The 27,807-nt window shown below is 38.8% G+C and overlaps 1 protein-coding gene across 1 annotated transcript; it reads left to right on the top strand.

The window, feature by feature from the left end:
• Positions 1-375: 375 nt before the first annotated feature.
• On the top strand, positions 376-26,320 carry hpgd (15-hydroxyprostaglandin dehydrogenase). Its single transcript, XM_057844626.1, has 7 exons — positions 376-666; positions 966-1,089; positions 9,042-9,148; positions 11,190-11,286; positions 16,746-16,822; positions 16,971-17,134; positions 24,239-26,320. Exons 1-7 carry the CDS (start codon positions 574-576, stop codon positions 24,360-24,362), a joined length of 786 nt encoding a protein of 261 aa, XP_057700609.1. The 5' UTR covers positions 376-573; the 3' UTR covers positions 24,363-26,320.
• The last annotated feature ends 1,487 nt before the right edge of the window (positions 26,321-27,807 follow it).

Genomic DNA, 27,807 nt, shown 5'->3' with positions numbered 1-27,807 from the left:
ACAATTTATTAATCGATTTATTCAATTAGTTGTTGCAGTCTTATAATGAACCACTGGCAGACAATGAGTTCATCTTGGCCATGATGGTGGTACTCAGCCAGCCGAGGACTTTTTGAGGTGGTACTTCCTGTAAAATGTCAAAAATTGCCGTTCCTGGAAGAGGCTCAAGTGAGAGGTGTGAAAAAAGTGCATAGAAAGAGGTGGGGACAAAGAAATAGGAGGAGGTAGGAAGGCAGGTACAACTGTTGGATAAACATGTAATTATTATACAGCAGTTTATGAAGGCTATATGCCTTGATCGCTCTATCGCATACACACACACACACGCAGAATTTGTTTGGCCTGATAAGCAGAAGGAGAGAGGGAGCCAATGTAGAGGGGGGGAGGGAAAAAAGGAGGCAAAGTACAAGCCAAGCAAAAGAGCAGAAAGACGGAATAGTCAGCAAGCCTCTGAGTGTGTTTACAGAAAGATAGGTGTGGAAATCCTCAGGTAGGTGGACACCAACAACAAAAAATACGAGAGAGAGAGAGTGATCGACAGGTTTATAGAAAGAAGCCAAAGCGTGTAGGATCATGTCTCTAAATGGGAGGGTGGCTCTGGTGACCGGGGGAGCTCAAGGCATCGGAAGAGCTGTAGTCCAGTCTCTCCTACAGAGCTCAACTAAGGTCAGTCCTGATCTTTCCCTCTGTTTCCTTTCACCAATTTGTCTATTTCAACAATGTCAATAAACATTTTGTGCTTCCATTAACAGCTCTTGCACAACTGACTTGCCTCTTATCTTTGCTGCACAACCTGTTTTGACCTACCTGCTTTGGCTTCACCTGGCGACGCATATTCTGTACGCTAATCTGCATCACTGTCATGTTATAATGAAAGGTTTTGGAGAACTGTTGCAGGAAACACTGACAATGTAAACGATTGGAAGTACAGTATAATTTCGTTTAAAGCTTTTGTGTTCTTTTAGGTGGCTGTAGTTGACCTGAACAAGATATGCGGTGAAGAGTGTAAAAAGCAGCTGGATACTGAATTTGGAGAGGACAGCAACATCTTTATTCAGTGTGATGTGTCCAACGGAGTCTCACTGAGAGGTAACTCACTTTGTATGAGAGAGAAATCATGACGAAAGAAAAAAAATGGACATTGGACACTCATGATACAAGCCACAACCCAGCTCGTAACGTGACTGTGTTCATTTCATGAAAGTATTTTTCTCCATAAGAAATAACCGAATTCCGGTTCATGTGTGCAACACTTCCCATGACCTCCCATGTTACTCATAAATAATAATTTAAGCATAATTTTTAAGACTAAATAATTTGAAATAGAAATTAAAAATAAAAACAATGGTATTTATATACTAGCCAGTTTTTTTCGTCAACAATGACTATAACAGAATTATTTCGTCGACGAAAAATTTATTCAGGACGATGACGAGACGATAACAAGCTAAATACGTGTTATAGGGTACAAAACAAAATACGAATGCCAGTGTTCGTCTGACGAGTTGGAAATGCTTCATAGTTTCCGTCACATGTTCACAATGTGTGAAATTTTATGTGTTGTTAGCCTGCATCGTACCGTTGACTGGTTGTGTCACTCATGTGATGTGCTGCACCCCCCAACTCACCCGCTAGTGTCCTCTCCTGTCTCCCCATTGTTTGTTTTGAAACACACACGTTAAGATTTTTCTTCTTATCTTGGCAAGAGAGAATATGCAATGCTGCTTTAGCCTTTAAAGGTCTGTACTGAGTTATCATCACACACTAAATATAACTCGTAGCATTACTGTGGCATTCGCATTAGAATTAGGCTTTTGCTAACGGCGGGTGTCCTCTTAAACTCTTAAACAAACAAAAAATCTTAAACAACTTTTTATACATACAGTTTGTGGCGTCCAGGAGGGTATAATTAGTTGAAAATAATGTACAGATGCTTATAGGTGCTACAATATGTGCTCGTCTGTCAATGTTCATTCAAAATACTCTATTATTTATTTATTTATTCATTTTTGGAGTGAAACTTTCCAATTTTACAGACGAAACTATTGAGTAAACGTCAACAAAAACTATACAAACACATTTTGAAATGACTAAAATATGACTAAGACTAACAAGTAATATCATCCAAAAGACTAAAACAAAAATTAAAAGGGCTGCAAAAAAACAACACTAATACTAACACTTACCATGAGGGCTGTAATCTTTTCGTGGTGTAACAAAAGTGCGAGCCTGCCGAGCTTACACTCTTATTTACACCTCTGTCTTCAGTCACCATTTTCCTGGGGGACATTGTTAATGTTCACTTGTAAGCACAAAGGATTCAGATGCACTTTGATACAAATTTAGACAATAAGGATCAGTAGCATCTGTTGATTTGACATGTTCATATGCACCCTAGACACTTTTGGAGACAAAGCAAAAAATAGAGCTCAGACGCCAACTGGCGGGATGCTAGGCACTCCGACACGCCAAGCTTTTCTGACACTTGAACGGTGAAAATTTGCTCACATAATGAGTCTCATTTTTTCTTGCGATGATGCTTGAATCATGACAAACATAAAGTGAGGTGCTCGTATCATGAGGGTGCACTGTAAGTCGCACTGAAGTCGAATTTTTGGGAGGAAATGTATGTCATCCAGCCAGTGGTGGAATGTAACGAAGTAAAAGTACTTTGTTAAAGTCCTTGGGTACATTTTTGTGTATCTGTAGTTTACTTGAGTACAAACATGAAGTAGTACTTTTTACTTCACAACATTTCACAGCACGTATCTGTACTTTTTACTCCACTACTTTTCAAATTGACGCCTGCGTAACACGTTACTTATTTTTCTCATTGTGAATTAATAGTTTCGTTTTCATGCCCCCGGAGCAATCAATAAGCCCCTGCAACTATACTGTAATTGCGCACTAGAGGCAGCAACATGAGTAAAAGCAACATTAGGCAGGTGACCAAGATATTGACCAATTGATCAACCAAATGGATGTGGGTTTTATGTATTTGTTTATTATTATTATTTTTCTGTATGCGTTTTTGTTGGTGATGTCAGCACTGGTGTAAATGTTTTGCACGGAGCAGGATGAATTGACTCCAGGAAGAGTAGCTGTACTTGTTACAGCTAATGGAGCTCAAAATAAATACAAATACAAATAAAAACCAACAGTGAGAGCAGCGCGCCTTCATGTGGGTGCTGCACACTCTTGTACAGTAGGTGGCGGTATGCACCTGATAGTTAATTGCAATCCGCCATTAATTTTGGAGTTTTTGAGCTTGTTAAGCTTCACTGCAAAGAGAAGCTTAACAAGCTCAAAAACTCCAAAATTAAACCAAATTTTATTGCTTGTTTCTTCCGTTCTGCACAGTGCAAAATAAAACTGAGCAGTCAATGAATTTTCTGGTTCTTATTTGAATATTGACTCAGATCTTTGTATGTACGTATGTATGTATGTATGTATGTATGTATGTATGTATGTATGTATGTATGTATGCAGCGTATTTTCCATACTATAAGGCGCACCTAAAAGCCTTCAATTTTCTCAACAACAGACAATGTGCATTATAATCCGATGCACCTTATATATGTATCAATATTGGTTAATCATGGCATGACATTCTCTTTAGCGCAGCACCATCTAGTGGATGTATAACGCAACCCCAACCACTACTACGTCTACTACTACTACTGCACCTTATAATGCAGTGCGCTCTAATTATGAAAACAATTTTAAAATAGACCATTCAATAAAAATAAATAAATAAATAAAAAGGCCCTTCGTTAAAGGCGCGCCTTATACTCGAATGCGCCTTATAGTGCAGAAAATACAGTATATAAAAGTAATAATAATAAAAATAATAATAATAATACTATATAAATAATAAATAATAATAATAATAAATACGTATATTACATTTTTGCATCGGGAGCAGATACTTTTACTTTTTACTTGTAAATTAGATTTTGAAGCAAGTAGTTTTGTACTTTTACTCAATTTTTTAATTAGATACTTGTACTGTTACTTAAGTAATTTTTGCACCTGTATCTGTACTTTTACTTAAGTAGAAAAAAAAGCGAGTAATTCACCCATCACTGCATCATCACCAAGTAGTTAAACACAGTCACGAGTATTAATTCAGCAATCAAAGAGCAATTCAAAAGAATTTAATGACTGCAAAACTGTCTGTGGGTCTGCTCTATATTGATATGTGTGGATGAGTAGTAAGTATAATGAAAATTGATGATTAAGGGTGCCAACAATACAATTACCGTAATTTTCGGACGATAAAACACGGAATATAAGCCGCCACCCTCCAAATTTGACACGTAAACTGCATTTGCTCATGGATAAGATGCACCGGACTGTAAGCCACAACTGTCCTCACTGTATTATGAGATATTTACACCAAAAGATATTAACCCGTACCCCTTTATTTGACAGCGACGTGATAAGACTGTCATAAGACCGTCATAATGATGACATGACACTATCATGAGCATTAATGAATGCTTATGAGAGATGTCATTTAGTGTCATCAGGCAAATTATCTCACTTTGAACGGATGTAAAAGATCCAAGCTGGACATAAATGGAATTAGGATGACACTTCCTGACATCTGTCATAAGCATTCATTAATGCCCATAACAGTGTCATGTCATCATTATGACGGTCTTATGACAGTTTTATGGCGCCGCTGTGAAATTAAGTGTTACCTATTAACCCAAATAAATCAACAAATAAACCACACTTGACTATAAGCTGCAGAATTCAAAAGAAGGAACAAAGTAGTGGCTTATATTACGAAAATTACCGTATCTGTATCGCATTATTCAATTCAGTAGGCTTGTTCTTGCACACTACAGTTTATTGAACCAGCTGCCACAAACCATCTGGTCACTTGTGGATCTCACTGACAAGTAGCTATCACGGTTCAGTTAAAACTAAGCTTGTCTGGTCTTGTACATAGTCACATGCTTGTTTCGCTGCATATCTGCCGTTGGTTCAACAGTGTGGCACAATGAACATTGTGTACTGTACATGGGGGGAAATTGGCTTGCACGTGAGAGGAGAGTAAATTCAGAGGTTTCAATGTGTGTCAAATTCAAAAACAGTACTAGCTAGAATGGAAAAAAGCTTGTTAGATATGGCTTAAAAATGCCTGATAGTATTACTGCTGTCAATAATTGTGTGTTTACCTTCTCTATGTGCCTGTGTGTTGAAAGAAAACATTTCCTCAAGTCAGGTGTGTGTCTTTGTAATGGCACTGTTGCCAAGTGTGGAATGCAACCTCTATTGAGAAATGCAGGTTTTACCACCTCGGGTTTTGTCAGAAGCTGATGTAACCTGATCTGTCTGCTCACACACAGAGATAAACAACGAGCTGGTGGCTTGTTGTAGGAGAGCCTTTTGCATACTGTAGGTCTTCAGTGTTGTTTTATTTTTCTATTTAAATAAAATGCTTCAAGTTGTATATAATTCTAAATGGAAAGTTTCACATCCATTATTAGTTTGGGGAATAAAGCATTTGTGCAGTACAAACTTATGTCATATAGGTTCCATAACCTACACTTTTTGTACAAGGTGTTTTAACGTTAGAAGCAAGGAAATCAAATAAACCTAATGCCGCTGAAACACACAAAAAGATGCACACGTACATACACACACACACTAATTCCCACACTCACAACTGTGTAAGAGCAATTGAAAGGAAGGAAACTGAAGTGCTATTTTGGCATCAGCAATTTGCTGTGAGGAAACACGAGGTTTTTTTTTGTTTTTTTTTTAAATGATGATGATTGTTAACATGACATGATGAGATGACAATAAAACATTTTAGTAAAATTAGAATGAATTACATTAGAAAGAAAAGAATAGATTCACATTTCATGTTTTAGAACGGGTTCCTTTCAAATACTTAGGATCAGTGTATTTGGCAGCCCTTTTAATTTTCGGCTTAGTCTTTTGGACGATAATACTTATTAGTTAAATCTCAAAATGAGTCTGTCTTCATCTAGTTTTTGTTGACGAAAACTCTAGACTAATTTTGTATCATTTTAGTCGACGTTTACTAAAACATGTTTTCGTCTGTAAAATTTAAAAAATAAATAAATACATAAATAAAGGTTTCCAACTATTCGAATGAACACTGACAGACGAGCACATATTGTAGAATCTATACAAGGACAATGCCAATTTGGTGATAATACACACTGAAGAGGAAAACACCACCCACCCGCACGCCACGAACTGCATGTAAAAAAAAGTTGTCCAAGAGTTTTGGGGGACGCTCGCCGTAAAACTAAAACTAAACTAAAATTTGAAAGTTTCACTCCAAAAATGAATAAAAAAATAAATAAAGTATTTTGAATGACCATTGACAGATGAGCACATATTGTAGCATCTATAAGCATCTGTACATTATTTTCAATTAATTATACTCACCTGGACGCCACGAACTGTATGTAAAAAAAGTTGTTTAAGATTGTTTTGTTTGTTTAAGAGGACGTGCGCAGTTAGCAATAGCCTAATGCTAATGCAAATGCTATGCTAACGCTATGAGTTACATTTAGTGTGTGATGATCACTCAGCACAGACGTTTAAAGGCTCAAGAAAAATTGCATATTCTCTCTGGCCAAGATAAGAAAACAAATCTTACCGTGTGTGCAAGCCTTGAGATTGGAGAGGACACTGCACTGATGAGTGGGGGGGAGGCGCAGCACGTCACATGAGTGACACAAACAGACATTGCTACGATGCAGGCTAACTACACATAAAATTCCACACAATGTGAACATGTGACAAAATCATTGCACATTTTCGTCTCGTTCTCGCCTCGTCAGACGAAAACTGGCATTAGGCCCGTTATGTTTTCATCCCCCAAAACACGTATTTAGTTCGTTATCGTCTTGTCATGAAAAAAAGTGTCCGACGACGAAATATTTTCATTCTCGTCCTCGTTGACGAAAACAACACTGCTTAGGATCAATTCATTCGTGTAATACCATTTTATTCAATCATCAACTCATTCCCGTTTTTTCCTACTAAATCTAAGCACTACCTTGGTTATTTTTTTCATCCTACACAGTTTTAAATAAAACAGAGCAGTCAATGAATTTTCTGGTTCTTTGTTTGAATATTGACTCAGATCTCTGTATGTATGTACAGATGTATGTACAGTGTATCACAAAAGTGAGTACACCCCTCACATTTCTGAAGATATTTAAGTATTTCTTTTCATGGGACAACACTGACAAAATGACACTTTGACACAATGAAAAGTAGTCTGTGCAGCTTATATAATAGATTTAATTTATTTTTCCCTCAAAATAACTCAAAATATAGCCATTAATATCTAAACCCCTGGCAACAAAAGTGAGTACACCGCATGGGAACTATATACATCCCGAAATTTCCAAATTGAGTACTGCTTGTCATTTTCCCACCAAAATGTCACGTGACTTGTTACAGAAGTGCTGTTAGCATTGCTGCAGAGATTGAAGAGGTGGGGGAATCATTCCCACCACCATGCTTGACTGTAGGCACGACACACTTATCTTTGTACTCCTCACCTGGCCGCCGCCACACCTGATTGAGACCATCGGAACCAAACAAATTAATCTTCAACTCATCAGACCATTGGACATGGTTCCAGTAATCCATGTGCTTTGTTGACATGTCTTCAGCAAACTGTTTGCAGGCTTTCTTGTGTACCATCTTCAGAAGAGGCTTTCTCCTGGGGTGACAGCCATGCACACCAATTTGATGTAGAGTACGGTCTATGGTCTGAGCACTAACAGGCTTACACCCCACCTTTTCAATCTCTGCAGCAATACTGACAACACTACTGTAACCAGTCACATGACATTTTGGAGGGAAAATGACAAGCAGTACTCAATTTGGACATTTTGGGAGGTGCGTAGTTTCTAAGGGGTGTACTCAATTTTGTTGCCATGGGTTTAGATATTAATGGCTATATTTTGAGTTATTTTGACAAGAAAATAAATGAATTGTATTATGTAAGCTGCACACAGACTACTTTTCATTGTGTCAAAGTGTCATTTTGTCAGTGTTGTCCCTTGAAAAGATATCCTTAACTATCTGCAGAAATGTGAGGGGTGTACTCACTTTTGTGATACACTGTCTGTAGCCTGGCCTCCTTGCCCTACTACGCATTGTAATGTTGGCCCTTATAGTGATACTTGGAGAGCCAAGTATTCTTTGAGGTGGGCAATTATTTGATAACCAGTGGTCTAAAAACATCTGTTGGTTCCAAACCGAGCAACAATCGTGTAGCCAGCACATAGAATAGAATAGAATAGAATAGAATAGAATAGAATAGAATAGAATAGAATAGAATAGAATAGAATAGAATAGAATAGAATAGAATAGAATAGAATAAATTCTGGTACTACCCACTCTCTGCCACGACTATGACTATAATGGCTAAAAATCATTTGTCTATAAAATAATGATATGCAAAATAAGAATATTGGCAATATTCGACACAATTTGACAGAAAAAATAATAACAAATAGCTTACTGTATTAGCATTATTGGGTGTGGTGTCCATAGTCATAGTGAAGCCAAGCGTGACATACATACGCTTTGTCTGAATTCCAGGTCTCAGCTTGGGGTACATATGCCTTTGTCTCATTATCCCTGACTCTCTCCACCTTTCTTTTCATTCCTGTTAAATAGTTTATCTAGTTGCTTCTAAGGGGCTTGTTCCACTGGACTTCATATTTCCCGTTCTCTGCTTCGTGTGTACTTGCTCAGAGCATAAAAACCTTACGCACAGAACAAAATGCTGCCTGTGCACTCTCCGAATGAGAGCACCAATGCCATTTACTCAAAAAGGCATACTATTACAAATAATAAAAGGACAGAAAAACATACAAACACACTACTGGCATTGAAAGATGCTCCCCCTTGAGGTGGCTTTTGAACTTCTTAATTTAAAGATTGTGATCATAAAAATGCGAGTTTTGCCACTTGTGATACAATTGTCTGAAATCCTTCACAAATTGCTTGAAATTTCTGTTCTTTAGATGCCTTCCAGAGCACAGTCGACAAATTCGGTCGACTAGACATTGTTATCAACAATGCTGGAATTAACAATGAAAAGAACTGGGAGAAGACCATACAAGTGAACCTGGTGAGATTAGAAAATGATAATAGGTTATTAGTTTATTATACAGCATTTGCATCTTAAAGCTACATTCTTCAATGTACAGTGGTATGAAAAAGTATCTGAACCTTTTGAAAATTCCTCATATTTCTGCATAAAATTACTTTGTCAAAATCACACAGATGTAAAAAAAAAAAGTGCTTTGACTAAAACCACCCAAACATTTACAGGTTTTCATATTTTAGTGAGGATAGCATGCAAACAATGACAGAGGGAGGAAAAATAAGTAAGTGAACCCTCTGCCGAAGGAAACCTAAAGAGCAATACAAACCAATTTTTACCAAACAATTTAAGTCAGGTGTGTGCCCAATCACTGATGAGTGGTTTAAAGCTGCCCTGCCCACTATAAAACACACACCTGGTAAGAACTGTCTTGATGAGAAGCATTGTCTCATGTGCATCATGGCTCAATCAAAAGAGCTGTCTGAAGACCTGCAATCAAGGACTGTTGATCTGTATAAAGCTGGGAAATGATACAAAACCATCGCTATAATTCTGGATGTTTATCAATCGACAGTTAGAGAAGTTGTCTACAAATAGAGAGAGTTTGCACTGTTGCTTGCTTCTCTCCCAAGGAGTGGCTGTCCACCAAAGATGACTGCAAGAGTTCAGCGCAGAATACTCAGAGAGGTAAAAAAAGAACCCTAGAGTGGCTACTAAAGACTTACAGAACTCACCGGCACAGTTTAATATCTTCGTGCACACATCAAATAAATGTAAAACTATGGCCAAGAATGGTGTTAATGGGAGGACTCCACGGAGGAAGCCACTGCTGTCTAAAAAAAAACATTGTTGCTTGTTTAATGTTCGCAAAAAGGCACCTGGACACTCCACAGAAGTTTAGACAAAATATTTTGTGGACTGATGAAACAAAAATTGAATTGTTTGGGAGCAACACATAACGCCATGTGTGGAGGAACAATGGAACAACTCACCAACATCAACACCTCATCCCCACCGTGAAGCATGGTGGAGGGAACATCATGATTTGGGGCTGTTTGTTACCTCAGGGCCTGGACAACTTGCAATCATTAAGGGACGAACAAATTCAATGGTTCATCAAGATGTTTTGCAGGAAAACCTGAGGCTGTCCGTCAGACAGTTGAAGCTAGAAAGAGAATGGATGCTGCAACAAGAGAATTATCCAAAAAACAGAAGTAAATCATCTTCAGAATGGTTTCAGATGAACAAAATACACGTTCTGGAGTGGCCAAGTCAAAGTCCAGACTTGAACCCCATTGAGATGATGTGGCATGACCTAAGGATAGCGTTTCATGCCAGACATCCCAGGAATCTGACTGAACTATGGCAAATTTTGTAGAGAAGAATGGGCCAACATTAGTCCTGATCAATGTGCCAGACTGATCTGCACCTACAGGAAACGTCTGGTTGAAATTATTGCTGCCAAAAGGGGGGGGGGGATATTAAATATGATGGTTCACTTACTTATTTTTTCCCCATTCCGCCGTTGTTTGCCTACTATCCTCATTAAAATATGAAACCCTATAAATGTTTGGGTGGTTTCAGTTAAAGCAGACACTGTTTTTTCATCTGTGTGATTTTGACAAGGATCAGATCACATTTGGTGGGGATTTTATGCAGAAATGTGAGAAATTCCAAAAGGTTCAGATACTTTTTCATACCACAGTAAGAACTATACACAAACACAAACAAGAGTGGCAAACAAGCGTGTGACTTTACAGTACTGGTATTTCGGTTTTGTTTTGCCTGAGGAGTAACAACAAACATTTACTGTATATTCACGGTGAGCTAATTTAAGAGGAGGAAATTCCTTGTTAACATAATCAGCGCGTGTTCCCCAGAGGCTCAATAACTGGTTTTGTCTGTATGTGCTTGGAGGGAAGTACACTAGAAATCAGCTGTACATCTTTAAAATAAATTTGTCTTTAAACACCTTATTAGCAAGTTGTTCAATTCAACATTTTAATTTATGTGCTACACCTCTTTGAGAAATCTCACTATGATGAGGTCATCTTTTTCTTTACAGACTTCCGTAATAAATGGGACCTACTTGGCTCTTGAACATATGAGTAAGGAGCATGGGAAGGAAGGAGGCACAATAATCAATGTGTCTTCTATGGCAGGTAAAACCAACAGTGTTGTTAATCTTACTTTAAAAAGTAATTAGTAACAGTTACCAATTACTTCCCCCAAAAAGGATTTGAGTTAGTAACTTAGTTACTTCACTGTAAAAGCAATTGGTTACTAAGCAAAGTAACTGATATTACATTTCATCTTCTACACATTATTACGATACATTCCATAACATCTTTCACACCAAAGATGCTTGTATTACCTGATTGAAGAAACAAAACACTATACGGTAAGCTATTTTTAGAACATGAAATATATAAGTCTGTTAAGAAAACACAAATGTAAACTGACTACTAACCAATGCAAATCTCTGAAAGTGTATGTTAGGCCTACTGCACAACAAGCAGAATACTATCCTTAAAAAGTTTGAGAACGCCACCTTTGAAATTCCTTGGCCCGTTGCCATTTTCGCTATTTTGTTGTGTTTGCCTTAGCGTGCAGTGAAGCAGGGCATCATCTGCCCACCTAGCCAATCAACATCGCATTTGCAACGGCCTCACCGCCCATTTCCCTCCTCCCCACTCCCACTCTGCTCTCTCCCAGGCAGCTAATGTGTGATAAAATTAGACAACTTGCACTTCATTCAACCAAATTGTAGCACCGCGCCCCTTCATATTCGCATTAGTGATAATGGTGTTGCAAAGATGGGAAATTCAGTTACCATATTTTTCGGACGATAAGTCGCAGTTTTTTTTCATAGTTTGGCTGAGGGTGAGACTTGTACTCTGGAGCGACTTACGTGTGAAATTATTAACACATTATTATATGATTTCACATGTTATTTTGGTGTTTCGGAGTTACACTGATGGTTTGGTAAACTTGTGAGTATGTTCTTTATGCGATAGTTATCTGAATAACGCTTAATAGCTATGTTACGTTAACTTACCGGCCACGTTCACATTTCGTTGTTCACGCATAATGTAACATCATACTGTACACTTATTCAGCATGTTTTTCTCTATTGTATTTTTATTTTAAATTGCCTTTCAAGATGACATATCTGTTCTATGTGTTGGATATTATCAAGTATATTTCCCCAAAAAATGCGACTTATACTCCAGTGCGACTTATATATGTTTTTCTCCTCTTTATTGCTCATTTTTGGGCTGGTGCAACGGTAATTAGAATTATACTCTAACACCACTATTAACAACACTGAAAACCAACCTATATACTCTAATGCAGGGATCTCCAAACTACAGGTAGTCCCTGGGTTACGACGTACTCGACTTACGCGATTTCGACTTTACAACACCAGAGTTTTGTCCGCCATTTTGTTGCTCATCTTCTGGCTCGTCAGGTTCCCCTTTCCCCGTAAAAAATCTGTCCAAAGACATTCGCTTTTCATTCATTCTAGTGCGGGGGCTAATTATTTCCAGGAACAAATGTGATGAGCGACGACCTACGTCATAGGTTATTATCGAGGCCAAGCGCACATAGATATACAAAACAAGATGTACTGCTAACAGTCCAATCGATGCATTTCTAGGACAACCTCCTATCCTGTAGTTGTATATCTAGAGTGGACAGGTATATTGGTGTGTTAAGCGGCACAGGCCAAAGTCAATCAGCCAGAATGCAGTCGTTAATAAACTATTTATTATTTCTGCGCGGCCCAGTACCAAATGCGCCACGGAACGCTACCGGTCCGCGGCCCGGTCATTGGGGACCCCTGTCATAGGGGCCCCTGAATGACCCTTAATTTATTTTACTTTACATTCACATATTTCTTTTTTATTTAAATCATTGTCTGAATAAATCTTATGTTCTACTCAATATATACTTAAAAACTTTAACATATTAAAATTAGTGCTGTCAAACTATTAACATTTTTAATCGAGTTAATTGCAGCTTAAAAATTAATTAATCGTAATTAATCGTCATTATTCGCACTTCAAACCATCTCTAAAATATGCCATATTTTTCTGTAAATTATTCTTTGAATGGAAAGATAAGACACAAGACGTATATTTACATACAACATACTGTACATAAGTACTGTATTTGTTTATTATAACAATAAATCCACAAATGGCATTATTAACATTCTTTCTGTTAAAGTGATCCATGGATAGAAAGACTTGTATTTCTAAAAAGATAAATGTTATAGTTACAAGTTATAGTAATTTTATATTAAAACCCCTCTTCATGTTTTCGTTTTAATAAAATTTGTAAAATTTTCAATCAAAAGTAGCGTTAATATAATAATAAAAAGAATAAAAATAACAATTATAAGAACAGAGTGACCAAAGTCTGAGTAACTTGCCAGTTCATGCCAGTTCACTTTGCATTGTTGTTTAACTGTGTGAGAATAGGGCCTCATTACTACAGACTGAAGTGCTTTTCTTTTTGTGAACATTTTTTTTTTTTTTTTAAGGGATAGGAATATTATGTTTGTTGTGAAGGAGTTGCCGAAGCTTATGCCAATAAACGGCGTGGTCCAAAGAACACCTGTGTCCCCTCGCCTTTATAACATATATATCTCTGTACATATCTTACCCAAAATATAACAAGAGACACATAATTGCCACTAAAAGAAAGAAAACTTAGAACATGCGTGGAGCACAAATAGCACAATGTAACAGCATAAATGTCTCACAACTACGAATTCTCCCACTAGTCGAAGGAATAACATTAGTATGGAACGGTGCTGCCCCCAAGCGGCCGGTGGCATTCTCTTCACTCTTAATGTCCATAAACGGTGTCATTGTAATCTGTTTGAGGCTATGCGTGAGCGGTTCATTCAGTGCATGCGTTAATTGCGTCAAATACATTAACGTGATTAATTTAAAAATTTAATTAAGGCCCGTTAACGCGATAATTTTGACAGCCCTAATTAAAATATTTCAAATACTGTATATATTTTTTCTCTTTTTTTTTTTTTTTTTGCACAACGCCCGCCTCTAACTCCCTCTGTCTTAGCAGAAAATGGTTAGATACCGCTCTGGCGCACTCAAGGCTATACGACGTACGTGCCCTGAAGCGGGAAATTAAAATCTGTCATTGTTATAAACCCTAAACATGGCGAGTCGTCATAAATTGGGTGCGAAACAAAGAAAAAAGAAAAAGAGATGAAGATCATATAGGCGAATGAGAAAAAATGAATTTTTTAAAATGGGGACAAGAAGCTAGAGAATTAGGGCTAACAATGAACGTTTACATTCGCGATTACTGTGACCAAATCCCGATTCAAGTCCATCACCGGCCGCATGTAGCCTTATGAGCTGCGGTATGACAAGACATCCTGCTCGTGTTGAGCCGAGGAGAGAGAAAGTGATGGGAGATCAGGGATATATATGTTAGTCTGTGGGGAGCAGGTGCGCGAGGCTGAAAAGGCTCTGGTCTGGCGGCTGGATTTATATTGGGTTTACAACCCACTGTGTATTATAGCAAACGTTAATACGAATCCATCACCGAAACAGCACAAACAGCCTGTCAGGGGGAGACAGGCCACAGTCAGAGCTGAGGAGGGGTTGTGTCCCGGGTCCCACTCAGCGCAGCAGCCACTGATTGGTAGGGAGTGTGTGTCAGTCAGTCTGCATTAATTAGGAATGCCGTTGTTGTTGTTGTTGTTGTATTAGTAGAAATGAAGACCTATCTTTTTCAGGGAATGATCACTGTTTGAGGGCTTGATATCCCCAGAAATGTGGAGGGGGCAGGCAAAGGATGTTTAGTTATACCGTTTTGTTGCTTAGCAGGCAGGCATAGCACTCTCACTTGTATTGTATTGTATTGTATTGTAGCCTACATGAAACAATAGATGGAAATTATTTGTTTAGATTGTGTTACATCACATTACGGTCTGACAAAAATTTAACTGCCCATCGCAAATTAAATAATTTGAAAATGTCATTGCTCTAAAAGCATTAAAAGTACTGCGTATGTTGTTGTGACAAGCCAGTGGAAGGGGTGGGGTGGCCCTATAATGGTCTCTTGTCCCCGGGCCACTGATAGTTTGTTGACAGCCCTGTGTCTGAGTGCTCCTGTATGGAAGCATTATTGAACAATAGTCCAGCCCAGGGGTCGCGTTAACCGAATATTTTCCGTCGTTGACCGGTTTTTTAAAACGGTGACGGAAAAAACTGAAGTCCATCCGTCATTTTGACAGGTTGCAATTCACACCCCAGACCACAGGGTGGCGGTGAGTGAGCATATTAATTAGCTATTGTCTCTCTTGATGCATTACGTCGTTGGCCTTACTTGGAAAAATGTCAAGGCAACTGAGTGTTTGCCTAGCACGGCCAGACTGTTCTCCCTGTATTTTTCAAACACTGAGAAACAAGTCTGGGACACAGCCTCTCGAGTAGGTACAAAATCAATCGACAAATCAGATTTGTTTATTTGCGTGACGTGTTCTTCACGAGCAACGTCACTCTTGCACGCCGAAAGTCGTCTCTAGAACAACACGGATGGCGAACGGGAGAGCCGAGAATATGTTTCAATCCACGGTAAATTCAGTTTTAAATGAGCTAAAACACATCAACACGAATCATTGACAAGTCTGTCTCGCGCTAGCCATGTTGAATAAACTCCGTTCTCCTCGTATGTTTACTTCCGCGCGCAAGTCCCTCGTCCTGCCCTTGTCGCTTTGCTAACGGCACGTCTGCCCGTCGCTGATTGGTGCACTCCGCTGTCTGTTTGCCTCTTGTTAAGCTTGTTCGGACAGAATATTCATTAGAAATGAATGAAAACTAAATACTATTGAATATGTCATTATTATCATTTTAAAAATGTAAGTGACGGGTAAAAATAGATTATGACCGGATTTTTATGACACTGTCAGTCAAAATGACAGACAACGAAAAAGTCTAGCGCAACCTCTGGTCCAGCCAGACCCAACAATGCCACCAGAGGGCAGTGTATCCTTGTCCATTAAACAAAATACAATACCTTTGGACTTTTTGATAGTTATTTTTTAATTTTTAAAGGGTTAATTCCGACTTTCCGGAAAGTCGAGCTACGTCGACAGCGTAGAAACATAACTCGTTCGTAACCTGGGGACTACTTATATTCCACATAGGGCCACAGAGGGGGCAGGATTGTATTCCTATCAAACAAGACACCTTTTCACCAATCTGGTGTTTTAAAGTTGTAATCAGTTGATTGAGGTCAGGTGCTGCTTATTTTAGTAGGAACCTCATTGGTTCAACTGTCTGTGCTTAATCAGCTGGAACGAAAACCAAGACCCACAACAGCCCTTGAGGACCAGTTCATTGACCCCAGCTTTAATGTTTACAAGTATAATGTAGCTACAATTCCTTTCAATTGGAGGGGTAGCTCTATTCTGAGTGCTTCCTACATTAATACAAGAGAAACATTTTTCTTCATCGTAGGGGATTCCAAGCTGTGTTTTGCCTGGTCCTTCATATTTCTTGTAAGATTATATCTGTATGATTTTTTTTTTAATTAATATTAAAATGGCTATTGTCTTATATTTTTTTCAATACAGCCTTTCTGCACTCTCCTCACCAACCTGTTTACACTGCCACAAAACATGGAGTCATTGGTTTCACAAGGGTTATGGCTGTAAGAAACACATGGACACACACATACACACCAAATAAGCTATTGATAATATAAAAACTTTATAGTGTAGTTTGAAAAGTCAATGTCACTTCATTCATTTATTTATTTTAATATTTATTCATTATTTTTACTATTTATTTTTTTAAAGGATGCATCTTCTCAGAGTGACTACGGTGTCCGGCTCAATGTGTTGTGTCCTGCCTTTGTTGACACCCCTCTGCTTCACTCAGTGGACCAGGAGGAATACATGGGGAAGTTTGTCAAATTTAAGGATGATTTCAAGCGCAGCATGAAGAAGTTTGGCGTTTTACAGTGAGTTATGACACAAGTAAACTTAACTCTTGCAAAAAAAGTTTTTATTTTGATGCCCTTGAATTGAGGCATACCAGTGCTTCTCAATTATTTCCTGATAGGCCCCTCGCCCCCACCCCCGCAGGAAGACATAAACGTTTTGCGCCCCACTGTAAATAATATCATTTGTCTATAAAATTATAAGTATACCACTGCATAAAATTTGGTCCTTGTTAACATTAAAGAAAAAAGTCATATACTGTAGATCAATTTACAATATAGTATAAATTTATTTACATTGTTTTGTTTGTTTTGGAAAAGACTTAAGCTAATATATTTGCCTGGAAAGGAAAAAAAAAACTGTCAACATACACTCAAATACGTTCAAATTGATAGCAACATGAACACAGTGTACAATATGCCAACCAATTTGACTGAAAAAAAAATATTGAACAAAAACGACATTGTCATTGGACGGAGGGACAGTTTTAATTTTTGCTTCAGGCAGTATCAGCTCCTTTGCTATAATGTTGGGTTATATGGCACTGAGCAACTTGGTTTGCCACTTTATACTGAATAATGCTAACAATGTTCTCTGGTTTACTGATGCAACACTCACAAAGCGGCAGGCACGTGCATGGGGAGTAGCAGAGGGTGCTTGAGCACCTTCCCCATTGCTCCTTCATACCCAAAGAACCAGTTTTCTTTTTTGTTTGTTTGTTTTTTGTGCATATGTGTGTGCTGGCCAGCTGTGCAGGCACGCCATCGAGTACTTCAATTGAGCACCGAAAACGCCTTTAAAAATCTATATATATACACATTTCAAAGCCGTCTGTGTGCCGCTAAGCCGCCGCATAACCCCCCTTACCCCCCTGAACGCTGTTCTTCTGTGACCTTGGTGTGTGGTGAGTAGTCTGGCGACATCTGGTGGTTAAAACCAAACTGCGTTACCCTTTTAAACCTTGTTCAAGCAAACACTGCAGTGAAAATTCTTACACCAGGTTTATTGTGGGGATTTTTTAAAAATAATTAATAATATGTAATTTTCTCTTATACACTGCTGGCCAAAAGTATTGACACCCCTGCGATTCTGTCAGATAATGATCAATTTCTTCCAGAAAATGATTGCAATTGTACAACAGTGTCAACCCGTACTATCCGTCGGCGTCTGAATGAAAAGGGACTCTATGATAGGATACCCAGGAAGACCCCACTTCTGACCCAGAGACATAAAAACGCCAGGCTGGACTTTGCCAAAACTTACCCAAGAAAGCCTAAAACGTTTTGGAAGAATGTTCTCTGGTCAGATGAGACAAAAGTATAGCTTTTTGGGGAAAAGGCGTCAACATAGAGTTTAAAAACAAAAACAAAAAAAGACGCCCTCAAAGGAAAGAACACGGTCCCAACAGGTAAACATGGTGGAGGTTTCCTGATGTTTTGGGGTTGCTTTGCTACCTCTGGCACTGGACTGCTTGACCGTGTTCTAGGCATTATGAAGTCTGAAGACTTCCAACAAATTTTGCAGCATAATGTAGGGCCCAGTGTGAGAAAGCTGGGTCTCCCTCAGAGGTCATTGGTCTTCCAGCAGGACAATGACCCAAAACACACTTCAAAAAACATTAGAAAATGGTTTGAGAGAAAGCACTGGAGACTTCTATAGTGGCCTGAATCCCATAAAACACCTGTGGAGAGATCTGAAAATAGCAGTTTGGAGAAGGCACCCTTCAAATTTCAGAGAGAGCAGTTGGCCAAAGAATAATGATCTAAGATTCCAGCAGAGCATTGTAGGAAACTCATTGATGGATACCGGAACCGGTTGTTAGCAGTTATTTTGTCTAAAGGTTGTGCTACCAAGTATTAGGCTGAGCGTGCCATTACATTTGTCTGGCCCATTTTTGGAGTTTTGTACACATCTTTAAGTTCTATAGTAATGAAGTAATAGTTTTGGGGGAAAAAAACTGTGCTGATGGTGGCTCAGTGAACATCTAATTTGGTTTGTTCTCAGATGAACAAAAAGTTGAGTATGGACGTTTTGACTCAGAGGTTAGAGGAAGAAAGGAGGCAAAGACTGACTGAGTCACAGCCACAAAGTGTTGATGACCGTGTTGATTTCTATTCACTATTCCCCCCTCCCAATTAAAGTATGTCACAGTCACAGCTAATTATACACTAAAGCTGGTTAAACTGGAAGTTATGTTGTTGTAAGGTGTATTAAATTGTTGTTCACGTGCCCATTTTGATCTATGAGCACCTGCCCCTTCTTCGATCTCTGCACGGCCCTGCAAAGCGGGACAATTGTTGTGAATATTTGGCACGTTTTCGCTAAAAAAAATCAAGCAGCTCATCAATGTGATTGGGATCTAATGTCTTTAAGTGACATCTTCATTGATTTGTCTTCATGCTGTCTGCTGCCAACATTTTTTGACACAGTAAACATACTGGTCTTTCCTTGTCTCCCATGGAATGAAAAGTGAAGTCAAACGCTACATACGCTTCGTCATTGTTCCTCATCTTAGCACTTAATATCTTCTGCTGTTTGCTGCGTGCTCTTGTTTGGCTCAAAAACAATGCGCACTCTGTAAATAGGTGGTCCACTGCCAACCACTGAGAGGATGTGCAATTACACTTCATTCTAGTATGTAAAAAAAGTATGTTCCCCGAGGTCACATGTGCCCCACTATTTTAGAATTAGTGAGGTATACCATGACAGCAGAACAGAAGAGAGATGTGCCGCAGTTGTGACAAAGGAGTTCAAGGGGAAGGTAGGAATGCGTGAGGGATCATCTCTTGAGCTTCTTCCTGTTTTCAGTGATGGATAGGTTAACAGATTAAATTAGACTGGAATCCCCATGGGCCATGATGTTCGCAAATGACATTTTAATCTGCAGTGAAAGCATGGAGCAGGTGGGTGAACATTTAGTAAGGTGGTGGTATGGATTGGAAAGGAAAGGAATGAAGTAAGATACTATATATGTTATTATTATGCTTATCAGGGGTGAAAGTGGGCCGGAACGGCATTCTGGTAAAAGATTCGGGGCCGGCGATATAGTGCTTTGATCATGAAAATATGACGGCAACTGTCAAAACCCTATGTTAAAAAAAAAAACTGCCAGAAGAAACCAATCTACCAACGTCAGATTTACATACATACACAAGTGTTAACATCAAGCATATGAAAGTGCTTGTGTAACGTAATTGCCTTCCACCAAACTTTATTCCACGGACAGCGCGGAGCTCTCCCCAGGAGCAGCAGTTACACTGGTATGAAAAAGTATCTGAACCTTTTGCAATTTCTCTAATTTCTGCATAAAATCACCATCAAATGTGATCTGAACTTTGTCAAAATAATACAGTTGAAAAAACTGTCTTATTTAACTAAAACCACCCAAACTTTTATAGGTTTTCATATTTTACATTTAATATTTTGTGCCCCCCTTCCCTCTGGCAGCGATAACTTCAACCAGACACTTCCTGTAGCGGCAGATCAGTCTGGCACATCGATCAGGAATAATTTTGGCCCAATCTTTTCTACAAAACCGCTGTAGTTCAGTCAGATTCCTGGGATGTCTGGCATGAAACGCTATCCTGAGGTCATGCCACAGCATCTCAAAGGGGTTCAAGTCTGGACTTTGACTTGGCCACACCAGAACATGTATTTTATTCTTCTGAAACCATTCTGAAGTTGATTTACTTCTGTGTTGAGGATCATTGTCTTGTTGCAGCATCCATCCTATTTTTAACTTCAGCTGTCTGACAGCCAGCCTCAGGTTTTCTTGCAAAACAACCTGATAAACTTTTAAATTCATTCTTCCATTAATGATTGCAAGTTGTCCAGGCCCTGAGGCAGCAAAACAACCCCAAATCATGACGCTCCCTCCAACATGCTTCATGGTGGGGATGAGGTGTTGATGTTGGTGAGCTGTTCCATTTTTCCTCCACACATGACGTTGTGTATTACTCCCAAGCAATTCAACTTTGGTTTCATCAGGCTACAAAATATTTTGCCAAAACTTCTGTGGAGTGTCCAAGTGCCTTTCTGCGAACATTAAACAAGCAACAATATTTTTTTTAGACAGCAGTGGCTTCCTCCGTGGAGTCCTCCCATTAACACCATTCTTGGCCATAGTTTTACATATAGATAGAGGGATATTGGACTGTGCCAGTGATTTCTGTAAGTCTTTAGCAGACACTCTAGGGGTCTTTTTTACCTCTCTGAGTATTCTGCGCTGAACTCTTGCCGTCATCTTTGATAGACGGCCACTCCTTGGAAGAGTGCCAAAGTGCCAAACTCTCTATATTTGTAGACAACTTTGCTAACTGTCGATTATTGAACATCCAGACTTTTAGAGATGGTTTTGTATCCTTTCCCAGCTTTAAACAAATCAGCGATCCTTAAATGCAGGTCTTCTGACAGCTCTTTTGACCGAGCCATGATGTACACCAGACAATGCTTCTCACCAAGGCAATTCTTCCCACTTGTGTGTTTTATAGTGAGCAGGGCAGCTTTAAACCACTCATCAGTGATTGGGCACATTGCCCATTAAGTCTCCTTAGGTCACAGGTGTCAAACCGATTCCAGAAAGGGCCTAATGGGTGCTGGATTTTGTTCCAACCGATAACACGCAGAGAGTTTAACCAATGAACTTCCAGCTGAAACAAGCAGCAGCACCTGACAAAGTTTAACTGATTACACATGTAAAAGATCTAATTGGTGAAAAGGTGTCCTCTTCATTGGTTGGAAAGCAAACCTGCACCCACTAGGCCCTTTCTGGAATCGGTTTGACACCTGTGCCTTAGGTAGCTTACTTATTTTTCCCCCTTCTGTCATTATTTGCACGCTATCCTCATTAAAATATTCAAAACTATAAAGGGGTGGGTGGTTTTAGTTAAAGCAGACAATGTTTTTATATCTGTGTCTGACGACTCACATCGACATGGGCATTCACGCAGCAAACCACCCTGGACTCAAGTGACCGTTCATTTGGCTGACATACTGACATGTGATCAGCATTGATGGTTAGATCAAATGCACATTTTCTGCAACAGCAAACACAGATCAAGCTCGTTGAATTAATGCGATGAAAAAGGGCAATGGAACAGAAAATGTATCAGATCTTTAAGAGAAAGGAAAGAGTTGAACAGGCTTATTTTTCTTATTTTATTTGCGCTGATGGTGAGGTTCAGAAATCAGAACATCTTCCATGTCAATGTGCACTTTGGACTTATTTTTGTTCATTAATGTTCGGCTACTATTTATATCCTTATAATTTTAAAAGTCTATGCATGATCATCTTCGTGATATTCAATTTCATTGCATAATGTAAGCCATTTGTACTTGTTTTTGTTAAAGTATTTTATATCTTATTTGAAAAAAATAAGTAAATGTTTACATTATCTTCAATTGTAATGTAGATCCTATTTTCTTAAGTAGTTAAAATTCAGATTTTCCATTTAGATGTGAGAAAATGAGGGGGAAATTAAAAAAATTAGGAGATGGAGGTTGTGATTACTGCTGTTTTTGTTCACTATTATTTTGCAGTTGAAAAAAAGTTTAAATGAAAATCAGTTTCTCATGTATGCCTTGTGACAGCATGTGTTATGCAGTAGCCTAATGCATGTGTAAAACCATTTTTTGTGTCTACGTGTTACAGGCATAACTATGCCAAATTAGTTTTCTCTGAATTTCAGTGGTTTTAGTTTTAGGAGGTTTGACAAAAATAAATAAATAAAATTCTGGCTTCGTGGTGACCTTCATGTAAGGGAGTTCCAGCAAGAAATTGTAGCCACTTTCCCCCTGATTATTAATATTATAAATTAAGAATGAGAGAAGTGGTGAAGGCAGAATGAGGGTACAGGAACAAGAAATGGCAATGGTGGATGACTTTAAATATTTGAACTTAACAGTCCAGAGCAACCAGGAGTGGAGTAAAGATGTGAACAAAAGGAGACAAGCCGGCAGGAACGAGTGGTAGAAGTTGCCAGGTGTTTTATTTGACAAAAGAGTCTTGGTTGAATAACGGGCAAATTTTATAAAACAGTAGTGAGGTCAGCAATGATGATGAAGAGGTTGGAAGTTCTTTCTAGGAGAGACCAGGTTGGATAGGAGAAAGATTGAAGAGAAGATGAATGCATGTGGTATTCTGGGCAGTTGGTGTAAAGAGGATGTTAAATATAGACTGATGTGGAAAAGGATAACATGCTGTGGCGACCCCTATAGGGACAAAATGAAAGTACTAGTAGCAATAGTATGTAAAACAATGCTTTGTAATAGGCAGCGGTGGATGAAGTTTCACGGTTATTTTTTGTTTGTTTGTTTTTTACTAAAGTAAAGTACAGATACAGCTGTAAAAAATAGTGGAGTAAAAGTACAAGTAAGAAAAAAATCTAGTCAAGTAGATGTACAAAAGTACTTGCACTAAAATTTACTTTCCAAGTGAAAAATAAAAGTATTTTCTCCCGGTGCAAAAATGTAAGAGATCCCAGTCAATGAAGAAAGAGTCAGAAAATTCATTGACTTCTCACTTTTATTTTAAACTGCCAAATGGGGGGGGAAAAAACAAGCAATAAAATTGACTGCACTGTAAATATTAGCTAAACATGCTCAAAAACTCCAAAACTTAGCGTAATGGCGGATTGCAAGCAACTATCTGGTGCGTACCGCCACCGACTGTACAACGGCGGGGTGGTTTTTATTGGTCAATATCTTGTTCACCTGCCTAAGCTTGCTTGTACTTGTGTTCCTGCCTCTAGTGCTCAATTACAGTATAGTGGCATGGGGCTTACCGATTGTGCTGGAGGCATGAAAACGAAACTAGCAATTCACAATGAGAGAGAAAAAAAACAAAAGCAACGTGTAATGCAGGCGACAATTTGAAAAGTAGTGCAGTAAAAAGTACAGATATCTGTTGTAGAATACAGTGAAGTAAAAGTATAAAGTACCTCTTCATATTTGTAATCAAGTAAAGTGCACTAAAAATGCACTTAAGTAGCCTACAGTTACATTTCCACTACTGGTAATAGGAGGGATTTACCATTGAATGGGTCCGTACACATTATTCTCAACGACATGCTAATTCAAGATCTTATTTTTAAAATGTGATTTTAACACTATCCTATTTTCTGCAGGCCATCCTTGATAGCCGAAGGCATGATGAGGTTAATTAATGACACCAGCCTAAATGGCGCCGTGATGAAGATTACGTGCTCCAAAGGAATCCACTTCCACACTTACGAACCTGCGTCTGCATGATCATCGTCTATTGGACTGCTCATCTATAAATACACCGCAGCAACCTGAAAGACTGGAACGTTCGCTGAAACATTCCACCCATGATATCAATCTGATACATTAGGATTTGATTGTACTGCACAATTCTACGCGAGTAGAATTGATGGAATTACAGCTATTCAGCAAACCATATTCATCATGTAACCTTCAGCAAACCTAAACTGTCTTTTCAGTGTTTTTGAAGGTCAAAGTCGACCCCGTAGCTTCTGTAGTAAAGCAGTGTTATTATCAAGACCTGTAACCATAATTATTTAATTGATATATCATTTGTACATGTACAAAAAATTCTCTGCAATTTTGGGGATTTTAGATATTCTTTATTTTTATAAACTTATCAGCATGTGTTGATGTCAGCGTTGTTTTGAATACAACAGAGAAAATTAAATGTTGCTGCAATAGAGAAGTGATTAAGAACTTTCTTGACAGCTCATCATCATGTGTACCTGTATAAAGCATGTTTTTAATACTTACGTAATAAGTACGTACTAAATATATCAGGGACAGGTGGTGTGGTTCGTGATGAGTGAGGCACTGACTTCTGGTCAGATTTACAAACACTATTTACAGTGGGGCAAATACCGGTAAGTATTTAGTCAACCACTAATTGTGCAAGTTCTCCCACTTGAAAATATTAGAGAGGCCTGTAATTTTCAACATGGTTAAACCTCAACCATGAGAGACAGAATGTGGGAAAAAAAAATAAAATCACATTGATTTTTAAAGATTTTATTTCCAAATCATAGTGGAAAATAAGTATTTGGTCAATACTTTGTTATGTACCCTTTGTTGGCAATAACGGAGGCCAAACGTTTTTTGTAACTCTTCGCAAGCTTTTCACACACTGTTGCTGGTATTTTGGCCCATTCCTCCATGCAGATCTCAAGAGAAGTGATGTTTGGGGGCTGTCGTTGGGCAACACGGACTTTCAACTCCCTCCACAGATTTTCTATGGGGTTGAGATCTGGAGACTGGCTAGGCCACTCCAGGAACTTGAAATGCTTCTTACGAAGCCACTCCTTTGTTGCCCTGGCTGTGTGTTTGGGATCATTGTCATGCTGAAAGACACAGCCACGTCTCATCTTCAATGCCCTTGTTGATGGAAGGAGATTTTCACTCAAAATCTCTCGATACATGGCCCCATTCATTCTTTCCTTTACACAGATCAGTCGTCCTGGTCCCTTTGCAGAAAAACAGCCCCAAAGCATTTACCTATTGCAGATTCAGTCTTCCCAACCTGGTGCAGGTCTACAATTTTGTCTCTTGTGTCCTTTGACAGCTTTTTGGTCTTGGCCATAGTGGAGTTTGGAGTGTGACTGACTGAGAGGTTGTGGACAGGTGTTTTTTATACCGATAATGAGTTAAAACAGGTGCCATTAATACAGGTAACGAGTGGAGCATCGTTAGACCTCGTTAGAAGAAGTTAGACCTCTTTGACAGCCAGAAATCTTGCTTGTTTGTAGGTGACCAAATACTTATTTTCCACTCTCATTTGGAAATAAATTCTTTAATAATCAAACAATGTGATTTTCTGTTTTTGGTTTTCCACATTCTGTCTCTCATGGTTGAGGTTTATCCATGTTGACAATTACAGGCCTCTCTAATCTTTTCAAGTAGGAGAACTTGCACAATTGGTGGTTGACTAAATACTTATTTGCCCCACTGTTTATAAAATTCCAATTTAATTTATTTCAAGCCAAAATTAATTACTTTGTTGTTTCATCTTTACTTGTACATGAAATCCATGCGACAATGCTTCTAGACAAAGTTGTCTATATTTTTTTAAGAGGTCCAACTAGTAGTCCTTCAGTTTTAAAAGTCTTTCTGTTTCAATAAAGATCATTGCCTGAGATGAAAGCCGTCCTTCACTAGTCTTCAGTAAAATTATCTGCCAGTGCTTCAAGTAAATTTTACTCAAATTTCTTGAAAGAGGAAAAATAGCCAGTTGAAAATAAGCTTAACAGATTTATTTTAAGCAATAAATTAGTATACAGTGATCCCTTTTTGCTTTCAATTAAAAAATAAATAAATACAGATGAGGCGTCCCGAGCCAATCACGTAGTCTCACTCTCCCTCCTGCTGCTCTTTGTTGGTCAGGCAGTGAACTGGAGTTGCTATTTAAAATGCGTACGACAGGATAAAAAAAAGTCTTAAATAGCATTATTATGTGAATAAGAATCATTTTTTGAGATGGTTCGACTATATACAACAATTTGGCAAAGCACAGATCCAAGAAATTAGTATTTTAATCCGCCGTCTAGCCACGCCTACCATTATAGGCCTCTAGCGTCCCCAACAGGTGGATGACGTCAGCAGGACAATGGTTCATCTGATTGAGTATGCAGCCCATTGAGGGGGAATTATTCATCATGAGGAAAATGCGACGAAGAGAGCCGCAAAATGTCATTGTTTCAGTCTCTCTACTCCAATATTTTTAAAGGATATTCTTTCTATGGAAGTATTTTTCCCAATTGCTAAATAAATGGTATGGTCATGACAAATAAAAATCTTGTGCTTAATGGAATATGAAATATTAAAAATGCATTTATTCAGTACGACATGGCAAAATTACTCCCTAATGGTCAAAACTGTCGACTTCACCTTTACTGTCGCACCTCCCGAACGCTATATTATGCCGCAGTAGTTAGTCAGGCTTTTGACATTTCCCTGCCCCCCGGCTTTGGAGAGTGTAAACAAACCAAGAGGCGTGACAGCTAGACGACATGCTAAACCGAACCGAGTAACGTCTCAAAGTCTTATTTTTGCTATCGAAGCGAAAAATCACACAAAACTAGCCCGGATCATCTCACACTGCCGCGGGGTTGTCGATTGTCTACGCCGATCGGCAACCCGCCCGGCGGAGAGCAAGTTACAGCTCGTTCCCCTGCTACTACGGACAGGAGAGCTCCCCGGGAAAGCAGCTGGTTCCTCCGACGTCGGAGGAACGCGTAGCTGCCACATGGTCAACACGAATATAATAAAAAATAATGCTTTACTACAAGGCGAGGACACAAACAAAGAGCGGCGTGCAGTTGTTGTGCAACAAACATGACAGACAGAATGTGTCTCAGGAGATCTTTTCTACATGCCCATCCATGATGAAACGTAAGTAAATAGTCCTATATTTAAAGAAAGTTTGTAGTGTTTACATTGCAATCGCTTTATTCGCGGCTATTTTTAACACAAAGTTGCAAATTCTGATGGGGTTGAAAATTTGACAGAACACCCGGCACATGAAGACGGCAATAAACCGAGTATAGTGCTCTCCCGGCGGCCACAGAATGCAAGCCACCTACATATTAAAATGATCCCAGTATTTGACATAATACAAAACACAATGTTTACTCACTTCCTTCTAAGTCAAATGGTCCCACAGTAGTAGGGCTTGTTTTGGCCAATATCCACCGGT

The sequence above is a fragment of the Corythoichthys intestinalis genome, chromosome 8 (assembly GCF_030265065.1).
Source record: "Corythoichthys intestinalis isolate RoL2023-P3 chromosome 8, ASM3026506v1, whole genome shotgun sequence".
NCBI classification, from domain to species: domain Eukaryota; kingdom Metazoa; phylum Chordata; class Actinopteri; order Syngnathiformes; family Syngnathidae; genus Corythoichthys; species Corythoichthys intestinalis.
The sequence above is the reverse complement of the archived record's forward strand: the minus strand, read 5'-3'. Positions and strand labels throughout refer to the sequence as shown.

Excerpts from the sequence above, each read along its gene's own strand:
- hpgd (XM_057844626.1), top strand. The coding sequence starts at position 574 with ATGTCTCTAAATGGGAGGGTGGCTCTGGTGACCGGGGGAGCTCAAGGC. Across the intron at positions 11,287-16,745 it reads CAATGTGTCTTCTATGGCAG|CCTTTCTGCACTCTCCTCAC; the intron begins GTAAAACCAACA and ends TTTTCAATACAG. Across the intron at positions 16,823-16,970 it reads GTTTCACAAGGGTTATGGCT|GATGCATCTTCTCAGAGTGA; the intron begins GTAAGAAACACA and ends ATTTTTTTAAAG.